At 35.6% G+C, this 20,679-nt stretch overlaps 3 protein-coding genes across 6 annotated transcripts; 2 read left to right on the top strand and 1 right to left on the bottom strand.

Moving 5' to 3' along the window:
* The first annotated feature begins 314 nt into the window (after positions 1-314).
* LOC141429573 (upstream stimulatory factor 1-like) lies at positions 315-7,529 on the top strand. 2 transcript variants are annotated; one of them, XM_074089948.1, is made up of 7 exons: positions 315-451; positions 636-679; positions 837-929; positions 2,106-2,186; positions 3,114-3,226; positions 3,642-3,826; positions 4,700-7,529. In XM_074089948.1, exons 1-7 carry the CDS (start codon positions 399-401, stop codon positions 4,857-4,859), a joined length of 729 nt encoding a protein of 242 aa, XP_073946049.1. In that variant the 5' UTR covers positions 315-398; the 3' UTR covers positions 4,860-7,529. The 2 variants fall into 2 exon arrangements, with proteins under 2 accessions (XP_073946049.1, XP_073946048.1); XM_074089947.1 differs by having other exon boundaries at positions 3,105-3,226.
* Positions 7,530-8,218: 689 nt separating this feature from the next.
* On the bottom strand, positions 8,219-15,718 carry LOC141429572 (uncharacterized). Of its 3 annotated transcripts, none has more exons than XM_074089943.1 (11): positions 15,623-15,718; positions 15,406-15,542; positions 13,981-14,174; positions 13,421-13,479; positions 13,163-13,346; positions 12,640-13,055; positions 12,126-12,556; positions 11,642-11,764; positions 10,787-10,935; positions 10,385-10,482; positions 8,219-9,671 (listed from the first exon to the last, which is right to left on the bottom strand). In XM_074089943.1, the coding sequence occupies exons 2-11, from the start codon at positions 15,511-15,513 to the stop codon at positions 9,478-9,480; spliced, it is 1,956 nt and encodes a 651-aa protein (XP_073946044.1). In that variant the 5' UTR covers positions 15,514-15,542; positions 15,623-15,718; the 3' UTR covers positions 8,219-9,477. The 3 variants fall into 3 exon arrangements, with proteins under 3 accessions (XP_073946044.1, XP_073946045.1, XP_073946047.1); XM_074089944.1 differs by having other exon boundaries at positions 15,619-15,712; XM_074089946.1 differs by having other exon boundaries at positions 15,659-15,674.
* Positions 15,719-17,778: 2,060 nt separating this feature from the next.
* LOC141429397 (protein FAM177A1) lies at positions 17,779-20,322 on the top strand. The gene is made up of 2 exons (XM_074089691.1): positions 17,779-18,191; positions 19,003-20,322. The coding sequence occupies exons 1-2, from the start codon at positions 18,033-18,035 to the stop codon at positions 19,279-19,281; spliced, it is 438 nt and encodes a 145-aa protein (XP_073945792.1). The 5' UTR covers positions 17,779-18,032; the 3' UTR covers positions 19,282-20,322.
* Positions 20,323-20,679: the final 357 nt, after the last annotated feature.

Genomic DNA, 20,679 nt, shown 5'->3' with positions numbered 1-20,679 from the left:
TATTTTTACACTTGACTGTACTTGGGTAATCTAGTTAAATAAAATTGAGGTCTGTAATCTATAATATTAAATTGAGAAAAAATGTATTCTTCAACGAATACTTTATGATATGAAATTAAAAAAGTAAACGTTTGAATTTATTGAGCACTAGCGTGACATTTTTGTCGTTGTGTTGGCTAATCTGCTAATGCGTGATGTTTTTTTTCTTATCGATCGAATCTACAAAAATGCCCATAGACAAAAAGCGTATTTATTGTTCGTGTACAGAAACCCTTATAAAAATATGAAATAGGTGTCTTTGATGTTTAAAAAGTAAAAAATATCTATGCCCTCGTCACATGACCCTTTTATTTTGTCCCCGTGATCAACTAGAGAAAATTCAAAATTAATTACGCGCAATGGCCAAAGTGGAAATTGACGATGACATACATGATAATTCTCTCGAAAACAGGTAAAGTACAGTTTGTCTGTAAAATTTGTGGTCCATTATGAAGTGCATTACATAATTATCACGGTAAAAATAATGTTAGCGAAGGTCACCGTACATTCGTCTCTTGACAAACGAAACGACGCAGTCTTCGTTGAGTGCGTTCACTTAAGTGATTGTTATTTTATATTCCGCCTATTGATTGCAGTGGAGACGGAGAACTAATGGGCATGGTGGACGAAGGAACGTTTGGTAAGTGGAAACCGAGAAACCTTTTGACGTTTTAGCTTGTTGGTTATACTTTGTTTGTTTACCTATCGCTAATACAATTCAATTATCAGTTAAGTACAAGTAATTCATGAAGAGTATTATTGAATTAAGTATTAAATTTAATTATGTTAAATTCCAGGGAGTGCTGAGGAACGGTCACAATTAGTCTCTCACTCTTTATTTGGGCCCAACTTGGACGCAAACGCCACGACGTATAACTTCAGAGAACTGTGTAAGTTCAGCTTTTCAAAATTAACCCTATAATCAATAATCATATAAAACCTTAATAGTAATTTGACGTTTTAGGATGGTTCATTGAACAAACTAACCATCTTATATGATACCCAAGCACTCGCTATTCATCTTATAACACTTCTCAGTGCCATCAACACACATACTCTAATTTGTGGTTTAAAGTGGGCTTGTTATTTCATGGTGTAAGTATTGTTCGGAAGTTGCTGATGGGAAAAGGCAGCTAAAGCATTTCTCTTTAATTATTGCATTGCATTCAAATTTTAATCATGATCTGTCCACAAGTGTCCCTTCACTTTGACACGTCTGGATTAGTGTTTACGTAGGGTCTACAAAATTTTCAAACCAGAGCAAAAGTAGATTTACCTCCTGTTTCACCATCCATTGATTAAATTTATCGAGATGGATAAATGTGATGCCGTCTCTGTTTGTTTTGTTCAAATAGACGGAGATGGCATCACATTTATCTGTCAAATAAGATGAATCAATAGGTGGTGAAACAGCCCCTTAAGAGTTCTAATTCGCCCTGCTGTTGTTCCTAACAAGGATGCTACTCGGAATACTCAGATACATTCAATCTTAATCAACATAATACTTATCAATAAGGCAATTAAATCACATGAAGGAATTTAGTATGGTTTAAAACTGCTCTTATTCACTAAACACAAGCCAAGAAAGCAGTTTGCAAGTTGATGCAATAAACATACTAACTTTTATCCATAGATACCATACAGATGAACTCTGAGATCTGGACAGTAATAGGAATATTGTCTTTTACCTTGTTCCCCTTACATAACATAACTAGCAATGGAAGCGCCAAATATTTGCTACTTCAAAGAGATTATGGTAATTGGCCACTTTTACTGTCAATGTAGGTTCTGGAAAATTGGGTATGATGACGAGTGAAGTGAGGACGAGTTTTAAGTACAATTGCGACCACAACATGCGAGTTGATCGAGCAAAGCGAGTGTGCTGCAGTAGCGGCCGGCAAAATGGCAGGACCTAATTAAGTTGGGAAATAATTTGGGCCCTACCTGTTGGTTATGAAGATGACTATGCATGGAAAACAATGTGAAAAAACTCACTCACTTTTGTCCAGTTCAATATGTGTCTAACCGCACTATCAGATTTTAAGTAAGGAAAATGCTTATTACAGCTGGTGCAGTTACTTACAAATTGGTCCACATGACATCTGAAGAATCTTCAAACAACATGTCTTCTCACTCACCAACTCACGGTAAGATTGTACTATACCTTTGGCATAAGAAAACTTTGCTCAACTCAGTTGCATAAACTTAGTTGGTTATTAAATTGATTAGATCACTTTATGACAGTCTATGGAACACATACTAAGTACTAAAATGAATTAGTTCTTGACACTATATTAGAATTATCTATTCCCATCTTTTTTTCGGCTCTTTGTACACATAGTACAATATATTGAGAGCGAGCAATTGCACTGACTCACTTCAAAAGTACTCTGGATAGCTGCCATTGACCAACCAATCAATCAATAGTGTTGACTTAGTAAGTGATTCCTTGTAAAAACTAGTTTGAATAGGAATGAAATAGAAAAAAGGAACTGAATAAATATTGGAATGGGAGCAAATCATGCATACTAATTTACTAAAAGACTGAACTATCCATTTAATGCAGTGTTTTTCAATCTGTGGGTTATGACCCCCAGGGGTCGCGGATGCCTCTTAAGGGGGTTGCAGTATCTTAAAAACACTCATCATTATTGTGTATTATTATTCAATGTTTGTATTATCAATGTAAGTTTAGTACAAATAACTGAAAGTGGAGGTAAACAGGGGGTCGTCAAATAATTATTTTTCAAACCCAGGGAGGCTTTGTCCTGAAAAAGTTTGAAAAACACTGATTTAATTAGTAGGTTACGTCTTTCAATACTGCATAAATAATCCATCACAAATCACATTAATGCAAGTGGCAGTTACACACAATCTTTAATGCAACACTTGACTTTAGCAAAATCCTGTCAAATATGTGTAATTAAATTCAGAATTACTATACTATTGCTAATGCACCTTGGGTTACGTTTACATTGTATGTGCTGATTGATATTTCGTTGCTAAGATTTCCAATGGTTCGGAAGGTTATTTAGTCAGACCTTTTTAGAGATTTATATTCGCAGTGCTTCCAGATGGCGAGTTCTATGTGATAAGCAATCCAGCTGAAGTATTTGGCACGGCGACAACGCAGAAGAAGGCCACACGAAAGGACCCTATGCAGACCAAATCTGTGACTGCTAAAAAAGTAAGTCTGAAAGAAGTTAACAGTTTTTTTTTTCTTAGCCTTTATTTATGTCATTTAATAATTCAACCAAGCATTACTTTGCGTCACGTAGACCGTCCATATCAGTGAACTAATAAAAACGATTACTTTGCTCACTTGCGATCTTTATGATAGTTACGATATGCAACAAATGTGTGTTCATCACGCACAAATCACACAAACCCAACTGTCACCACCACCACACTACACTGACGCGTTTCGAACTCAAACAGTGTTCATCATCAGACATCTGGTAGCATGGTCAACAGTTGTGTTGCTCTGTAGGTACTAATTTTACACGTAAAAATGAATGCCATCCTAGGCGGAAATCTTCGTCAGTACAATAGTACAATACATTATTCTGCCTAACCTTCCAAATAACTTTTTGTGATTTCAGAGAGACGACAAGAGGCGTGCTACACACAACGAGGTCGAGAGGCGGCGTAGAGATAAAATCAACACCTGGATTACCAAATTGGCAGCTCTTGTACCTAACTCGGGACTCCCTGACACAGCCAGCAAGGGGGGAATACTGGCTAAGGCCTGCGACCACATTACTGAACTTACGGAGAAACAAAAGAGGTGTGTCTTGAGATAATTCTTCGACATTAACATTTCTTATTTTTTCGTATCTATAAATATAGTATATTATGCTAGTGCCTTCATCCGCCGCTTCGCACGCGTAACTATTAGGACTTTGGACTAGTTAAATTGAAAGTCCGGGATTGAAATAAATAAATATAAATATATATAAATGAATAAAACCTGAAACCACTGGTAGCTCAAAAAACGTCAATTCACCGTTTAATGTTGAATTTAAACAACCGTCCACTGAACAGTTATAATAACTTTTTTTTATTGCGCCATTATTGCACAAAAAAGTTCACAGACGCGTGTCTCAAGCGCATGGCACTCCCGCTCGCACTGGTCCCAACCGTGCCGAGATATCGTGTCCGTGAGCAGTGTCTATGTGTGCGTTGCTCGAGCGCACTTGTATGGAGATTGACTTCTGAACTATCTGTGTTTTGTGACGGAACTCTGAAAACTAGGCTATATATTATTCTAGATCTCCAGCTATCTACATACCAAGTTTCAACCAAAGCTGTCCTGTTGTTTTAGCCTGAAGCAGAAGCACTTGCAGGCACTACTCACAAACTTCCATTTATTTAACAATTGACTGGCATCAACGCACAACCCAAATTACTGGAACAAAGAGCTTGTAATTTTGCACAGGCTTGCTTGTGAGCGCTAAAGACGGACTCATGGAAATTCGTCACCAAGAGGGTGAATTATATGAAATGTGTGGACACGAGCTAAACCGCGTCTGTACGTTCTATTTGTTTTGATCGCCAAAAGATCACAATCACCTAAGCTTCTGACTGACTTATTGGTTTGGCAGTACCAATTTAAATCTCAAGTGTATGAAAATTATTTAAATTCAAAATTTATTTTCAGATTGGAGAAACTAGAGGTAGACAACGAAAAACTAGTTCTAGAAATTCTGAGGCTTAACCAAGAACTAACAGAACTGAGAAAGGAAAATTCTACTATTCGTAACCAGCTAGCAGACAACTGTGTGGTAGTATCACCCCGGCCAAAAGGCCAAAAGTCTTAGCTGATGCCGAAACCTAGGCAGGTAAAGAATTTAATTGTGTGGTGACTACATAACAAACTCATGGTGCTGAGTGTTAGAAGTGATCAAAGATAATTGAAAAAGCCAATCTCTAAAAATTTTGGCCCTTCGAATGCTACCACACATACCAATTTAATTGGTTCTTCTGATAAACTGATCAGCTGTTTATTTGGTCTGATTGGTTGTTAAGCAGATCACTTCACCGTAATTGGTTCGTGTGGTTTCCTAAATGCGCAAGGAACGTTGGGCCTGTGATTCGGCTTTGACAGATATGTTCACATGTTAATGTTACAATAAGATATCAAGAACCAAATATGAAGTGTTTTCTGTAAATATTAGTTAAAAGCACTGACTGCCAGATATTCTAAATAATTTTATAAATAATGTGGATACTGAACTGATCCTACGCGTTGACAATCGTCAGATGTATTCAATAAAATTTTGTCTTATTTTAAAGGCATGAAATGAAAAAAGAAGAAAACTACGAACTCTGAACTTCTTGTAGTGTTTCTCACTAACATATTTCATCCATTTTTCAGTTGAATAGATCGCTGAAATGCTAACTAAATGATTGTTATACTTTGACAATTTTAAAGACAGTTGAGTGTATGCGTGAGGATTAGTTATTAACTAATAGTTTAAATACCAATTTGAGAAAGCGAAATCGAAAATTACGTGACTGCAAAAAGTAGAACTGTACTATACTACTACTATGTATAAATAATTAATATCTTTATGCATTAGTGCAACTAGTGATATTTTATTTTTGTCGTCCAATTTATTATTTGTCAATAGGGTAGATAACACCATAACACAATAATTCCATGACGCGACCAGTAAAAAAAAATGTTTAGCCCTGAAAAGCAGATAAATTTTCAAACTGCAAAATTACGTCTTTCGTTGTTTTAGAACAAAAAAACAGTCGATTGATGTGGCAACATACAAAGCTTATAACAAGTAAATCAATTGATTGGTGTTATCACCCCTGTTACATTTGATACTGCACTCTAGAGTCTAAAAAGTTTGATTACATCAACATATGAGTAATCAATAACTTTTCTACTCTGAAACCACAATAGTATCGGCCTAAGCATGCTCCAATGAATCGCTAATCAAATTGCAACAAGAAACTAATCTTATTCGGCCATCTCACGACAGGCCGTGAGTGGTGCAGTACCCAGTGGTAAGACTTTAGGTTTAGGACGTGCGTCGATATTTTATTTATAATGTTTAATCGATTGATGCACACGTTATTTTTTTGTTTCACCATGTTTTGTTAGTGTAAGTAGGATTATGTTAGTTGTATCAAAATCGTTTATCTATTTATTTAAGTAATCGAATTCAATTCGTTATTATTGTTTAATGCACTTGTAATGGTTGATTTGTTTTTTGTGAGCCAACCACACTAGATCAAGCATTGTTGAAAATTAAATCACGGACACTACAATAATGACTTGACATTTGAGATATAGTTAGATGTACCACTATGACATGTTCTACATCACATAATCTAGTTAGAAAGCAAAATTAATTACATATTTTATCAACATTTTGGATCCCATTTGCACTTAATGATAATAATGTAAACTGTGTTAAAAGTTTGTTCGAAAAATTACCATTTATAAATGATGTAATGGAAACAGAAAATATAATCAGTTACTCGCTCTTAGTGTTAATGGGTCCAACCGTTGAAAGTTATAAGTTTTCCTGTTTATGTAATACATTTATAGATATATTCTAGTTATAGATAGTGTCAGTAATTGTGTACGTGTTACTTGGACGGCTTCAACTGCAGAATGTTATTTTATCTATCGAGGCAGTTATGTTTCGGTTGCAGCATATAGAAACTGAGTTCTTATTCTATAACGTATCTACCTAGTTTATAATAATAATTTATTCAAAAAAACTCAGTTTACGTCATTTTTAACTAAGAACTGAAACATACTGTAAGATAAATATTCACAACAAGTGCCTGAACTAGGATTCCCTTATTGTCTAATGCATTCGGAATCACAATCGTTTTCGCCACTTCTTTCTACGGTGTACGAGTAAGATGAAGGTAGAAAGAGACTGAATGCGATCGCTCGCGCGTAAGCCCATAAAGCCTTTCATGGCAATAATAAAATCTTGAAAGCTCTGGTTTTAAGGTAATTGGGTGTTATTGGCAAAGGTATCTTAATTAACTAATTTGGTAGCAAGTTATATTAAAGTTTTTGGGCTCTGATTTAAATTTAAATCTTCGACTTTTTTCATTTTTATGACATGATTTTGACCTTATAAGTAATTAGCGACACTCATAAACAACTACAGTAGCATTCGAATTGCTAACCATTTCCGAAGTTATGGCTGCTAAAAATCTAAAATGTAAAGCTGCAAGTGACGAGTCAACTTGAATAATGAAGTTATAAATCCTACCATTCTGTATGTTGATGCCTGTGCTGTGAAACTAGTTATTAAGTGTTGTTTATCTATCCACGCATGATAGATAATTTCTAAATCCACAACGTCATGTACTAAAAATATAGTAAATGCATTTAAAATTAAATCATACATAGCCAAGTTTTCAATATTGGAGTCCGCCAATCACAATACGTTTTGTATTTTTTTATTTACCTGAAGAACTTATTTGAAATATAATCAAGTGTTGACGACTACCCGCTTTTTATTTATGTAAAGGAAGAACCTGTAGGAGTATCTATTAAAGAGTAGAAAACCATTCGTAATTAAAACAAAATATTTGGTTATAAATCGTTTATAAAAGTAGATTTTAACAGTAATAATAACAACCCAGTCATTATGAATTAAGTAAACAAATTTTCACCCGACGGGTGATCGGCAGTTGACTTGTATGCAAGCGGGCATATCCGTCTGTTCCCTGCTAGAGCTAAAGGAATAAAAGGTGAACGATTACACACACTGCTACCGATTTACGCAATGACCGGTGTATATACGACGAGGCGCCGGTGTATACATGACAAGACGCCGGTGTATACATGATAAGACGCCATTGTATACATGACAAGATTCAGTGTACGAGTAACAATCCAATCGACTCAACTCAAACTCGTTTATAATATACAGTGTAAATGGCTTGGACAGTTTTGACAAATATCATTGGATTCGTCTGCGCTGTAATACTTATTATTAGCATTTTTACATTAAAAAAATGTGACCGCTTATTGCTGTAAACGACATAAAACAGTAGAATAGAAAGTTTATGAATGTTTAAACATTTTATGCCAAAAACGTGGCAGTTACGAAGATAGTGCTTCTCCCATTTAGTTTTTACTCTTTACGATTAAGGCCGTGGACTGGACGCCGGAGGGCAGCGAAACGACGAGCGTACAGTCGAAGAAACTGAATGACGTAGGTACAAGGTGGAACCTTTGTGCTACTATTATAATGTCATGTTAACATGCCATACATCTGCCAAAAAAATCATAGCGAAAATTTTTATGAAAAGGTTCCACTGGTACCTGATTCAGTTTCCTTGACTGTTACATTGCGCGGCCGAGATGCTCGTTGCAGCGTGGTTACCTAGCAGCACAGTAAAGCAGAGAAAACGAAGCGCTCGCCGCGCCGCTGCCGTTATAGTAGAAATTAACGAGGAATTTTGACAAACCTAAATTTTTGATCAAAAAAAAAGTTTCCTTAGGCGGTTATCGCACTTTCACCGCATCCCGCTGCAGTATATTATGCTATGGTTTCACTTTGACTGTAGAATCTTTCCTATAATCATAGCACAGGGCATGTGCTTAGGCACTTCAGACATGAACTCCTGTAATTGATAATCAAGGGCATGGGCAACGTGGCTAGAAAAAGAGCTGCCGGGCGCTGGAAGAAATCGTGATAGCGTAACATCCGGGAATGGACTGGAGTCACAAGTGCAGCGGAGCTTTTCAACCTCGCCATCGTGAGAGATATGCGGAGCTGACTGCCAACCTTCACTAGGAAAGGCAGAGTAGAATCTTTATTTATATGCAACTCTATATACTGCGTGCGACGCTTATACTTCGTTTTTTTTTAGGATTAGAAAAAGGGTAAACAATCTTGACGAGTCTTTTTATTGAAAAACGTTTAAAAAAACAGAAACTATCACTTATGTATAATACCAGCAAAAGCATGTACTTAAATGATCATATGTCCTTGCTAATTATTACATATTTGCCGTGACTTATTTTTCAAGTGATTTTCAATAAAAAGACACTACAAGATCGCTTACCTTCTTTCTAATGCTTAAAAAAAAACAAAGTATAAAAGTGGTTTTCCACAGGCGAGGCGAGACGAGAATTGAAAATTGTATGGCGGCGCCCGCGGCGGCTCGCGGCGGGCGCGCGAGAATGCATACAAATTTCAATTCCCGTCTCGCCTCGCCGCCGGTGGAAAATCACCATAAGACGGTACAATTTTGGCTGTGACGTGTGGCGACCGTGTGATAAAGGCCTAAAGACTGTCCACGATAAAATCCGGGCATGCCTGATCTAGTGTATCTTTGTAATGAATGCAAATTTTCAAGCAGCACTTTTTTTTAAAGTAATTAGTGGTTGTGAAACTACATAATAACCCGGATTTTATCGTGGACAGTCTTTATATTTCCATATTAAGAATCTTTCATACTATTCACTATAGTTTCAGTAATTAAAAACTGGGATGACTCTTCTTCGTTAATCTTGTCTTGGTCAATGGCAATTTTATCTCTGGTTTTGCTGCAATTTTTTGATTTCTTGTGGTGGTTCTTCAAGTTAGTCATGTTCACGAACCGACTTTTGCAATATTCACAGGCAAATGGTTTATCTGAAATAAAAAAATATATTGTTCATCTCATCGGCCTATATATACTGTCAAGCTCATGGTAGCTATCTACATCCCAAATTTAATGACTGTAGCCCAGCGGTTATTAGTTCAAGATTTTATCCCTATCCCGTGGGAACATCGGGATAAAAAGTAGCTTATGTGTTATTCCAGACGTCCATCTACCTACACACTAAATTTAATATCTCTAAGCCCAGCGGTTGTTATTTCGAGATTTTATCCCTATCCCGTGGGAATATCGGGATTAAAAGTATCCTATGTTTTAATCCAGGATATAAACTAACTTTTTGCCAAATTTCATCTAAATCCGTCTAGCCGTTTCAGCGTGAAGAAGTAACAAACATACTCACTCACTCACAAACTTTCACATTTCTAATATTAGTAGGATTATGATAGTAGGATAGTAGGATTAGAGTTCATGTATCGATATTTTTGACCACCTTCATCATCATCATCAGCCAGAAGACGTCCACTGCTGAACAAAGGCCTCCCCCTTAGAACGCCACAATGAACGACAACTCGCCACTTGCCTCCACCGGTTGACCACCTTGGTAGCTCCGAAATATTTGATAGCGACTGTACCTACATATACGTGTGGTGGTACTGCTATGTTTATAATGCTGGGATATTATTGCGCTTTTAAAGGCGTAAAAACACTTAAACGTAGAATAGTGAGAAGCACCTAAACACCGTACCTAAATGGTTGGCCTTGATGTGCCGAGTGAGAGCGTCTCTTCTCGGGTAGCCGCGGTCACAGAAAGTACACTTGAATGGAGTTTCTCCCGTATGGTATCTGAAATATGCAGATTTAATACTACCATTAATTATACCACAAACACAAATTCATCTATAAAGAAAAACTAATTTGTCGTCTAGGTGTATTTTTAAGTATGATTTGCAAAGGGCCAATATACATAATATAAATTACGTAATACCTAACAGTCACATTCAAATTTGAACCGTTCAACCGATCCAGATAAAATTTGGTATATTGTAATTTGACGCTCAGGGAAGGATAGTTTTCATCCTGGAAAGTTGAGTTCCCGCAGGACGATAAACAAATTCTACACAAACAGTCGCGGGTATCAGCTAGTTACCTCATATGTATAACCAACTCCGAACGCCTGTAATAACCTTTGCCACACTCAGTGCAGGTGAACGAGAATGTTTTCTCATGTCTCTTCATGTGGATTTTGAAATTACTGGCTTTGTCGCAGGAAAACGCGCATTCCGTACATATAAACTTCTGAAATATACAATTTGCGTTTGAATAAAATAAAAAATATATAACTGGCAACATAATTCATCTATACATGACCAACATTCAACTCGAAATTAAACCTTCTTCAATGGAGTTAAAAATTAAGTTGATTTGTCGCTGGTTTGTCTCTGGCGTACAGAGCACGTCACTTTTTTTTTATTCAACTGGATGGCAAACATACCAGGGGTATTGCAGATGCGTTGCCAACCTAGAGGCCTAAGATGGGATACCTCAAGTGCCAGTAATTCCACCGGCTGTCTTACTCTCCACGCCGAAACACAGCAGTACAAGCACTGCTGCTTCACGGCAGGATTAATGTTTTAATTAGCGAACAAGATGGTGGTAGCAATCCGGGCGGACCTTGCACAAGGTCCTACCACCTGCAACTTCCACGTCACTTCGTTTGTTTTAATCTTTATTTTATTTTAAGTATTCGTTGTTACGGCCACATGACAGTAATACATAGTCTGAAAATTTAAAGTGCCTAGCAATTACGGCTAAAGAGATAGAGCCCTGTGGTAGATGGACGGACAGACAGACAGACAGCGGAGACTCAGTAATAGGGTTCCGTTAGCACCTTTTGGGTATGTTCAAGGATTTTGCGCCAAAAATGTTACAGTTGCAAAGAAAGACGCTATCGTTTAATTTCCTACTTTTTTTGAGTTTTTTGACATAAATAGGACAAAAATACCTTTACGTTAGGAATTTTAATGAGTGCTTGACCTGAGTGGGCTGCTTTATGCTTCCGAAGAGTAGTTTCTGAAGAGAATTGCAGCTTGCATTCCTCACATTCGTAATCTTGTGGTTTTATGAGCTGTAAAAAAAAGACAATCATTTTCAAAACATACCAGATTGTTGTATTATTGCCAGATTTACACAGGTATGTATGCCTTTCAGATCAATAAATAGACTACTAGAAAGTGGTCGAAAGATAGTTTGCATGTTTGAGAACCACAACACTTACATACACACAACAACCACTGTAAGTAAATAAAAAACTTGTAAAAATGGAAATATTTCTAACATACTCACCATAATTTTATGTTTTAAATTCGGGTTTTGTTCCGCGTACCTTGATTTTAGAGAAGCTCGATATTTCGGCACAGTTGCATGCGCCTATCATAAAATTAATAATGACCGCGATGATAGTCTAAAGTAAAACATTGTATACTCACCAAATGCTTCTGAACATGCCTTGCAAAATTGGTTTTGTCATTAGATTGCATTCCACAAAAATCACATGTATATCTCCTTAAATGTAAATCCGCATGTCGCTTCAATTGTCGCAGGGTATTAAACTTTTTGCTGCACATTTTACAGTAAAAATTCGTTGCATTAATTGGATCGTTGCTTTCCGGAAGCGTTTGGTTTTTACCTGTCTGTGTATCTTCAACAATGCTTTCAGTCTTGTACTCGTCTACTCCTAATTCATCCATTTTCACATCTATATAATTTTCTATATGACATATGACATCTTCATAACTTTCTATAAGATCTCCTGGTGCATATTTGTGTTCACTGTTACTGGTTTCACCCATATCTAGTTTTTCGCCAAATAAAATATTGTTTATCAATGGCGTCGGTGGCGTTTTTATACCCGGGATAACTGAAAAATAATTCCACTTCATTATTATATGTACTGTTTTTTAAATTACACAATTAAAATAAATTTACATTGCAAATGATTACCTTGAGGTGAAACAAGTAATTCATCCAAGAAAAATTCGTTATTATTAGAATTTTTCAGCGCTTCTTCTAAATTTTTGTCTATTATACATTGCTGCTCTGGAATCTTGTCTATATTATTTAAATTATCATCACATTCCAACTTAATATCGGTATCTACAATTTTATGATTGATAATATCATCAACTACCTTTAATTTTTCAATTGCTGTTTCGTAAATAGAGCCATTTTCTTTTTGACTTGGAATTAAATCATTATTAATAGAGCTGGTATTTATATCAGGCATATCTAAAGCATTATTACTTAAAGCATAGTTATGTTCTTGTTCATTTTGTTTCTCGGCTGGCTTATGCTGTGCCAATTTTTTTGGAGAGTATGTTGCATTATTTCCCACTCGCGGGGTAGAAAATGGGCTGAAACTGTAAAGAGGAATCAATATTCCAGTACTGTTTCAAACAGAGTAGAATACTCCATTGGCAAGCAATAGTTAACATCTACTTAGTTCTTTTAATTTAGCTATACTTACCTAAAATCCAGCTTAAAGTTAGTATCTATAGATACATCATCTTGCAGCCAGTGCGAGTCCAGTGACTCATCCAGCACATCAGCATCCTCTTCGATGACCTCCTTGATGATGCGAGCCTCTGTCTCTAGTAGATCAGTTTCTGGCATGATGTCTGTCATGAAGTTACGTATGCTTGATGAGGATTCTGAAAGAGAAAAGGCATTTATAGTACAAGACTTTTCTTATTAATGCTTCAATTGAGGTTGTTTTGACTCATACCGGTATCATCTTCTTTAGGTTTTTGGTGTGGAGTACTGCTGCCATACAACATAGGAAATCTGGAAAATATAGAGATACATACAGTTATATATAACACATCTTTCCCGAAGCCTACTTACTTAAGAGTAACATACAGTTGAACAAACCAAATCATGTGCCACAGGGGAACCTTTGTGCCACTAATGTCATGTTGGCATCCCATACTTTTGTCAAGGAAATCATAGTGAAATTGATTATTAAAAGGTATGTGAATCAGTTTGTTTGACTGTACATAATATATAATACACATTTACAATGATATCACACAAAATCGTGTGGCCAAGTAGGGAAAAGAAGTGTTGGAAGGCAAAAACGATGGATCTATGACTTCGGATGAATATTGCTACAGACAAAAAAAGTGAATAAAGATGGAGGCTTTTACCTTTGGGGACCGCTAATGCCTGCTAAAGTGAAAGGTGGGTAAATGAAACTATATTTAAATAATAATAAAGTCATTTGGTCATGTTGGTTAATCCACTCAGGACTTTATTCGGTTCATATAACATAAACGGTTCTCCTACCGATACATCCAAGAATCATCATTATTCTTCAGGTATGCACTCAAGTCCATAGTCTCGCCCATATCCTTCAGTGCTAAGTAACTTTTCAACTTCTTATCAGAGCCCCGGCACTGTTTCTTGAAGCTACACGCCACTTTCATATTGAGGTAGCAGTCTTTGCACAGTTGGAATGTGAACGCGTCATTACGTTTTACCTTTAAGAAGGAAAACAGAACAGAGTAATTCTTATTTTAACCTTTCATAATCATCAACCTAATTCGTTAACCTGCTAAGTCCACTTTTGGGCGAAAATTACTTTTCATACTTGTCAGAAAGTGCACACCATTCTCTGCCATTTGGTAAAGGAATAACGGAGATATCAGCATAAAATAAGTGTCAAATCGTATGCCCAAAAAACTGCTGTGTGGAGGTTAACAGAGAAAATCTGCTAAGTCCAGTTCGGGCCTCAGTTATGCACTGACAGTTATTCGGGATGCCACGTGCTGGTGCGTCATGCAATGTTTTACTGAAAATTCGGTTTATTTGAGTATGACAACAGAAAATTATCAACAGGGTAAATTTATTGTGTTATTTCTCATTGTTCTATATATTATTTAACATCGAGAACATATATTTTAATCATTATTTGCTTGTTAATTACCTATTGCTGATTGTTTAGTAAAAAGAGTCTATTTTAGGTGTAAGTTAATAATTATTAGTGATTGATCAACACTAAATACAATTTTTATTACTGGCTGAATTGGTTTTATTGTAAAATAATAAGAAACAAAATATTATGGCTATTTTCTCCAGCATACTCAATTTAAGTCTAATAACTGCTAAGTCCTATATTCAATTTAACCTTTAACACAATAACCTGCTAAATACTAATTTTTATTAATTTAGTCAAAAATGGACTTAGAAGGTTAACGAATTAGGCAGACACATTGTTATTTTTAATCTCTTAATGATTTTATACACACAATAGTTTAAAGCAAAATCCTGAAATATTTTGGCATGCCATGGATAGCATAGACTATGTAAAACCCTATATACTAAATTGTAAATACAAAAAATACAAAGACTCCAAAAAATCAATCATAACCTAAAGTATTAAGGTTAAAAAAAAAATATTCAGAAGTATAATAATGGTATAATTTTTAATGATTTCATCTAATGCTAGTGTGTGATTTAATTCAAATAAATGTTTCTTTAACTTCAGAACTAAAGAGTACCACTTTATCGGCGTGATTATTATGAATACCCATGTCATACACTTTCTACTACGTGTTTATAGTTAGTGAGCTAAGCCGGGGACAGACAGACAGACGTACATGGCGAAACTACAAAGTTTTCTGTTTTCCATTTTTGATACGGACCCTAAAAAGGTAAGCACGAATGTATTACCGCTAAAAGCTTAGTAACGAATAATAATAGAAGACCTACCTGCAAACCGGTGGAGTAAACAAACAATCGTCTGTTTTTTTCGGTATATTGTATGAGTTCCGCTGGTTCATCGTACCGCACCAAGCAACCACGACAGAATCTATCCATATTGGAATTTTACTTCAAGTCACTGTTAACTGTTAAAAAATATTATTTATTTCTCAGCGAGATAAGAAGGCAGGACGGAAAATATAAAAATAAAAACGCATATACCTACAAAACATAGCTTGTTATAATGAAATCAATGACAGACCAGACAGAAGACAGAAAACCGACATGACTGACATAGATAGACATAACACACACTGAACTGACTGACACTGACATTGCCAAAGGTAAGAAATATTATTATTGAAATTAGCTTGTGTCCTTTACTTGTTTGTATGACAGAAGAAACATTTAGGAAGGTTTGAACAGCGCCATCTTGTTCTTGTTGTTTCTTTAAAAAATATGGCTCTGTACAGCGCCATCTATATCAAACTATACTATACTCTAATTGTTGTTGTTGTTTCTTTAAAAAAATATGGCTCTGTCCATCGGAGGACAATTTTGCCAGTGTCTAGTAGTTTTTGCCGTTGTACGGTAAAAAAATTCTAGAAAATGAAATATGAGAGGTAATGGTGGATGAACGATGACAGCGCGACTCCAAAAAAATAAGCCACAATTCTATACTCTAATTATTAAACCAAGTTATTAAAATGAAGTTTTATGTATTAACTGTTTTACATCTCATAAATAGTGATGTTTCACAACTGGTAATCACCGAAACGTTTCGGTAAGTACCTATGTTATGCGTAAAAAAGGTTAAGATATGAACGGATCTGTGTGTGACGTACTATACTAACACACGTAGGGCACTTAAGACCACAGAGTACTTTATAATATAGGGGAACTTAAGACATTCTAAAGAAAAGGGTCTAATGAAAATGCAACCGTTGGGAGATATTTCGACTTTTTGTAGATGTTGATGTTTAAACGGTTTAGCAGGCTAAGGAAGGACATGTGGCCCCTGTGAGGAATAGTTGAATTGGTGAATGTCAATTGTTTGTCGCCTCATTACTAGTAATCACTCCAACTGTCAGCCCTCTATCTTGAACTCTCACAGAGATAAAAATAATATCAAAAATGTGTTTCCTGAACATTTTTTTTTTCAAACTCGTTTTTCTCCTGAGCCATAGCAGCTAAAGCATTGAAACAAAAACACAGTTACGTAGTTATTGTGGGAGTAAACCCTACAGTTTTATAAATATTTTATACGTGAAAATAAAAATAAAACATTACCATTTATTTTTTGACACCTTTTTTTAACAAGTTTTTTTTAGGGTAAAACTATGTAAAAAATCATATAAATTGCAAATAGTATTAGCTACTACTATACGAAAAATCAATTGATTATAATTGGTGCAACATACTGAAAAAAATAAAAACTAACGAAAGTATTCAAGTATCAAGTGTAGCCTTGTGAAGGTTCGCTTTTAAAGTTTCATGTTCGCTGCCTTGCCTAGCAACAAAGAGTGTAATATTTTGAATTTGACGTATGGCGGTCACAAAAGGTTACGGAACGGAACTTACTTAATAAAAATAATTATTGATCTTGTACTTCCTGCAGGGCTGCTATGAAACTCGAAACTCGAAGTTCGTATCGTAACGTCCCTTTCGCTCTCGTATTAAATAGTATAAATAATAATAATAAAAGTAGTAATAGTATTTGTGATCCGAGATTTGTGGATCGTGAACAGGGTCATGTGAGACAAGTTTTGGAAAGCAATGGGTATAACTGGAGGCAGTACAACCGTATGGCGAAAGTGTCGGCTCGTCAAAGACCAGTGGGAGCTGAGAGGCTTCCGATATATTTTCCGTTCATTAAGGGGATAACGGATAAAATCGGGCACTTGTTACGCCGAAGACATAGCATCAAGTCGATTTTCCGTCCTCATATGCAGCTTAGACAGTTGGTGCGATCGCCGAAGGATAAGGAGCCCCTGAGTGGTCCCGGGGTATACATGATTCTGTGTTCGTGTGGCAAGAGCTATATCGGTGAGACTGGTCGTAACATGTCTACTAGGGTATCGGAGCAGAGTACTCTCTTTTCGCAACGTAACGTTTGGCAACCTGTTTCATTTAGCAACTTTTCATTTCACAAACTCTAAAACTGTAATTGTTTCTTATTTAGCCACTTAAGCAGTGACACTAGCGACATCTATACCGTAGCGGTGTAGCCCTCATCGAGAAACTTTCGCCACTTTCGGCATTAACTCTAAAACTCACACACAGAGCATTTACAAATTTACACAGCAGGCCCATCTCACTTTCCACAGACTAATAAGAGATTCACTTTCGGTCACGCTGTCAAGCAAGGTCGGTCGGTTCCTCTAGTAATATGAGGTTTATAAATGGGTGGACTGCACCGGGAACTAGTTTGAGATTTTGTTTATAACGCTGATATCTTAGTTTGAAACAAGTTTGAAACGAGGTAAACGGTTACTATAACAGAGTATGATTTCACTGTTTAAAAAAAAAAGGAACGAAAATAAACAACGACGGAGATGTCGTAAAATTCGTAAATAGTTGAGTTGTTTGGAAGTATCGTAAATTTTTGCAGCGATTCTTGATAAAATTAATGAGAAATGGCGAGCAAACTCGATATGCCTAGTGACCAGACTGACATTACGGTTAACAGACGAATCAAACTGCTGCATTTCAGCGATGGAGTTGAAGAGGTGATGGAGCAGCAAAATGTGAGCCAATTAGATGCTGCACCGAAGCATGAAGAAACTGTTGATCCGGTAAGATTCCACTAACTAATTTCACAATTATCTAGTTAGGTGAAACTCGCATAGGTTTCACCATCGATTTCTAGCTAGATAATTATTTATTCTTTCGTACATTTATCGTTTTTCTTAGAATGTCAAGGACTAAGAATATAATAGTTATGATGACTAATACTTGTTTACACCTTATTTAGCATGTTCACAGTCAATTCTGCGCATTAGTAATCTACACAGCAGCATATTGCGTATTACCTCATTTGTGTAGGCCAACTATGGTGAACCTGTAAAAAATTGTGATTTTCAAGTTAGTTATTAAGTTGCTTTGCTATAACTCTTTCCAACCTTTAAACAGAATAGAATAGACTAAGTTTCAGAATACACATAATGGTACAATTGTTGGAAATATTACATTGTATTGAGCATCCTGCCTACAAAGCCATAAAATTATTATTTTGACATTTATCCAACTTTTACCCTAAGTACAACTACGAGAAATTATTCTTTTGTGAATTACCCTTTCTGTACAATTAACTTTTCACTTTTCTTTTCACTTTTGAACTGGTACTGATAATGATTAGTTTTTTTTTTAACTTCTAATGTTTTGTTAATGTTCTAGTCAGCTTTTTTTTTATGTAATAGCAGACAAACAAGCAGAAGGTTCACTTGATGTTAAATGATTAGCGTCACCCATATGTCTTGGGCAGCAGCATCATTAGGATCATTAAAATTTAGCAGCATCATCAGGATCATTCAAATTTAAAAAAGTTTCTATGACTAAAAGTTTTCCTCCTATAATTTTAATCATTTGGGCTATTTCTTCTTTCAGAAAACACTAGACTGGGCTCCGTGGTTCTCCCACTATGCTTGGAAATCCGGCACCAAAGTACTAGGAGCCGTGGACTATGCAGGAGAGACCTTGGCCAGCTTCTTCGGCATCACCACTCCCAAATACCAGATAGAGATTGACGAACACGAGCGAGTGACCGAAGAGAAGAAGAAGATGGATGAGGAGTCTGCGGGTTGGGTACCGAAGAATGCCGGAGGAGATATTCCTCTAGTGTTGAATGAGCCTTTGAAAGAAATTGAAAAGCCTGCTGATGTGTAGATTTCCAGTATATTTATAAAGAGAGCTTGTAGGTCTTCACATTCTACTGCCACAGTAAAAAAGCATGGCGAAAACCATTTCTGGTTATATAGACACTAGTTAAAATGACATATTGGACGTAATAAGTTAACAACCAAGAAAAAAATCCTAACATGATCTTATATATATATAAAAAAAAATACAAACATTGGAATGTAGAACCTCCACCTTTTTGAAATTGGTTCAAATCAAAATAATGCTGGTTATAACAACGAAATATTGCTGTCCCTTTGATGTTGTTATAAACTTTTGTCTGTAATGCACCATCTATGTAACTGTTAAAAGGCTGCTAATAATGATATTATTTGATGACAAAGATTTGCATCACATTTCAATGAAAGTACTTGCTTATGAGCAGAGTGCATGAAATAATTTATTGCTCTTGAAAGTTTGGTATATAAACTTGGTACAGTCGAGTTCAAACTACCTTGTCACTGTCACTTCACATTTGAAAATGATTATAAAATTGTTACAAGGTTCATAGTGACAAGGTACTAAAGTTTAAAGATATTTTTGACCTCCATGGTGTATGGAAAGGGGCCTTTATCAAACTGCTGCATTGTTAGCATTAGTATTGTAATATCATAAAATTATGGCCTTTTAGATCTAACTGAAATTATTTTTATACCACTAAAAGGAAAAGTTTATGCGTTTAAAATCAAATTCAGTGAGTAGGGCACAATGACACTTTCATTAAAAAAAAAAATTATCCTTTGAAAACTATTGGGTTAATTATGAATTATTTAAAAAATATTATGTATAGATTAATAATTATTATTACCTTAATTATTGGTGTTTTTAAGTTAAGTTTCTCTAGTCTTATTTATTTAATTATATTTCAGATGGAAGAGAAGAAGTATTTTTTTCTTATTGTCTGTTGATTCACAATTCACAAGCACAATTCACTAACATTGAATTAATGGCATAAGTTAAACATGCAGTGAATTTATAGATTTTATTATTAGTTTTGTAATATTTCACAATAAACAAATGATAATAGAATGTGTTTTTTTTTCTACAATCTAAAATTAATGAATTCTTTTACAGGTAGTCTCTGACCATGTTGTTTTAAATGCAAGGTTCGATTCTACTCACATAAATAAGCTACTTTTCTGCAACTGGGTATTTAAAAATGTGGTCACTGTTATTTTTTTATTTCATACAGATTCAATGTAATTTTCAATGTATGCAATACAATACAAAATTGACATCATATTGATAATTCTTAGAGATCCTACTTCCTAATGTGAAAGTTTGTGAAGATGTTAGGAGGTTTGGATGTTTAGATGTTTGTTACTGAATCACGCAATAACTGCTGAACGGATTTATATGAAACTTGGCGTACAGATAAACAAAGAG

The sequence above is a fragment of the Choristoneura fumiferana genome, chromosome 7, assembly GCF_025370935.1.
Source record: "Choristoneura fumiferana chromosome 7, NRCan_CFum_1, whole genome shotgun sequence".
Taxonomy (NCBI): domain Eukaryota; kingdom Metazoa; phylum Arthropoda; class Insecta; order Lepidoptera; family Tortricidae; genus Choristoneura; species Choristoneura fumiferana.
Note: the sequence above shows the minus strand (reverse complement) of the source record. Positions and strands in the feature narration are given on the sequence as shown.

Excerpts from the sequence above, each read along its gene's own strand:
- LOC141429397 (XM_074089691.1), top strand. The coding sequence starts at position 18,033 with ATGGCGAGCAAACTCGATATGCCTAGTGACCAGACTGACATTACGGTT. Across the intron at positions 18,192-19,002 it reads ATGAAGAAACTGTTGATCCG|AAAACACTAGACTGGGCTCC; the intron begins GTAAGATTCCAC and ends TTCTTCTTTCAG.
- LOC141429572 (XM_074089943.1), bottom strand. The coding sequence starts at position 15,513 with ATGGATAGATTCTGTCGTGGTTGCTTGGTGCGGTACGATGAACCAGCG. Across the intron at positions 13,480-13,980 it reads GATGATTCTTGGATGTATCG|ATTTCCTATGTTGTATGGCA; the intron begins GTAGGAGAACCG and ends TATATTTTCCAG. Across the intron at positions 10,483-10,786 it reads GAGTTGGTTATACATATGAG|ATACCATACGGGAGAAACTC; the intron begins GTAACTAGCTGA and ends TGCATATTTCAG.
- LOC141429573 (XM_074089947.1), top strand. The coding sequence starts at position 399 with ATGGCCAAAGTGGAAATTGACGATGACATACATGATAATTCTCTCGAA. Across the intron at positions 452-635 it reads GATAATTCTCTCGAAAACAG|TGGAGACGGAGAACTAATGG; the intron begins GTAAAGTACAGT and ends TATTGATTGCAG. Across the intron at positions 680-836 it reads GGTGGACGAAGGAACGTTTG|GGAGTGCTGAGGAACGGTCA; the intron begins GTAAGTGGAAAC and ends GTTAAATTCCAG.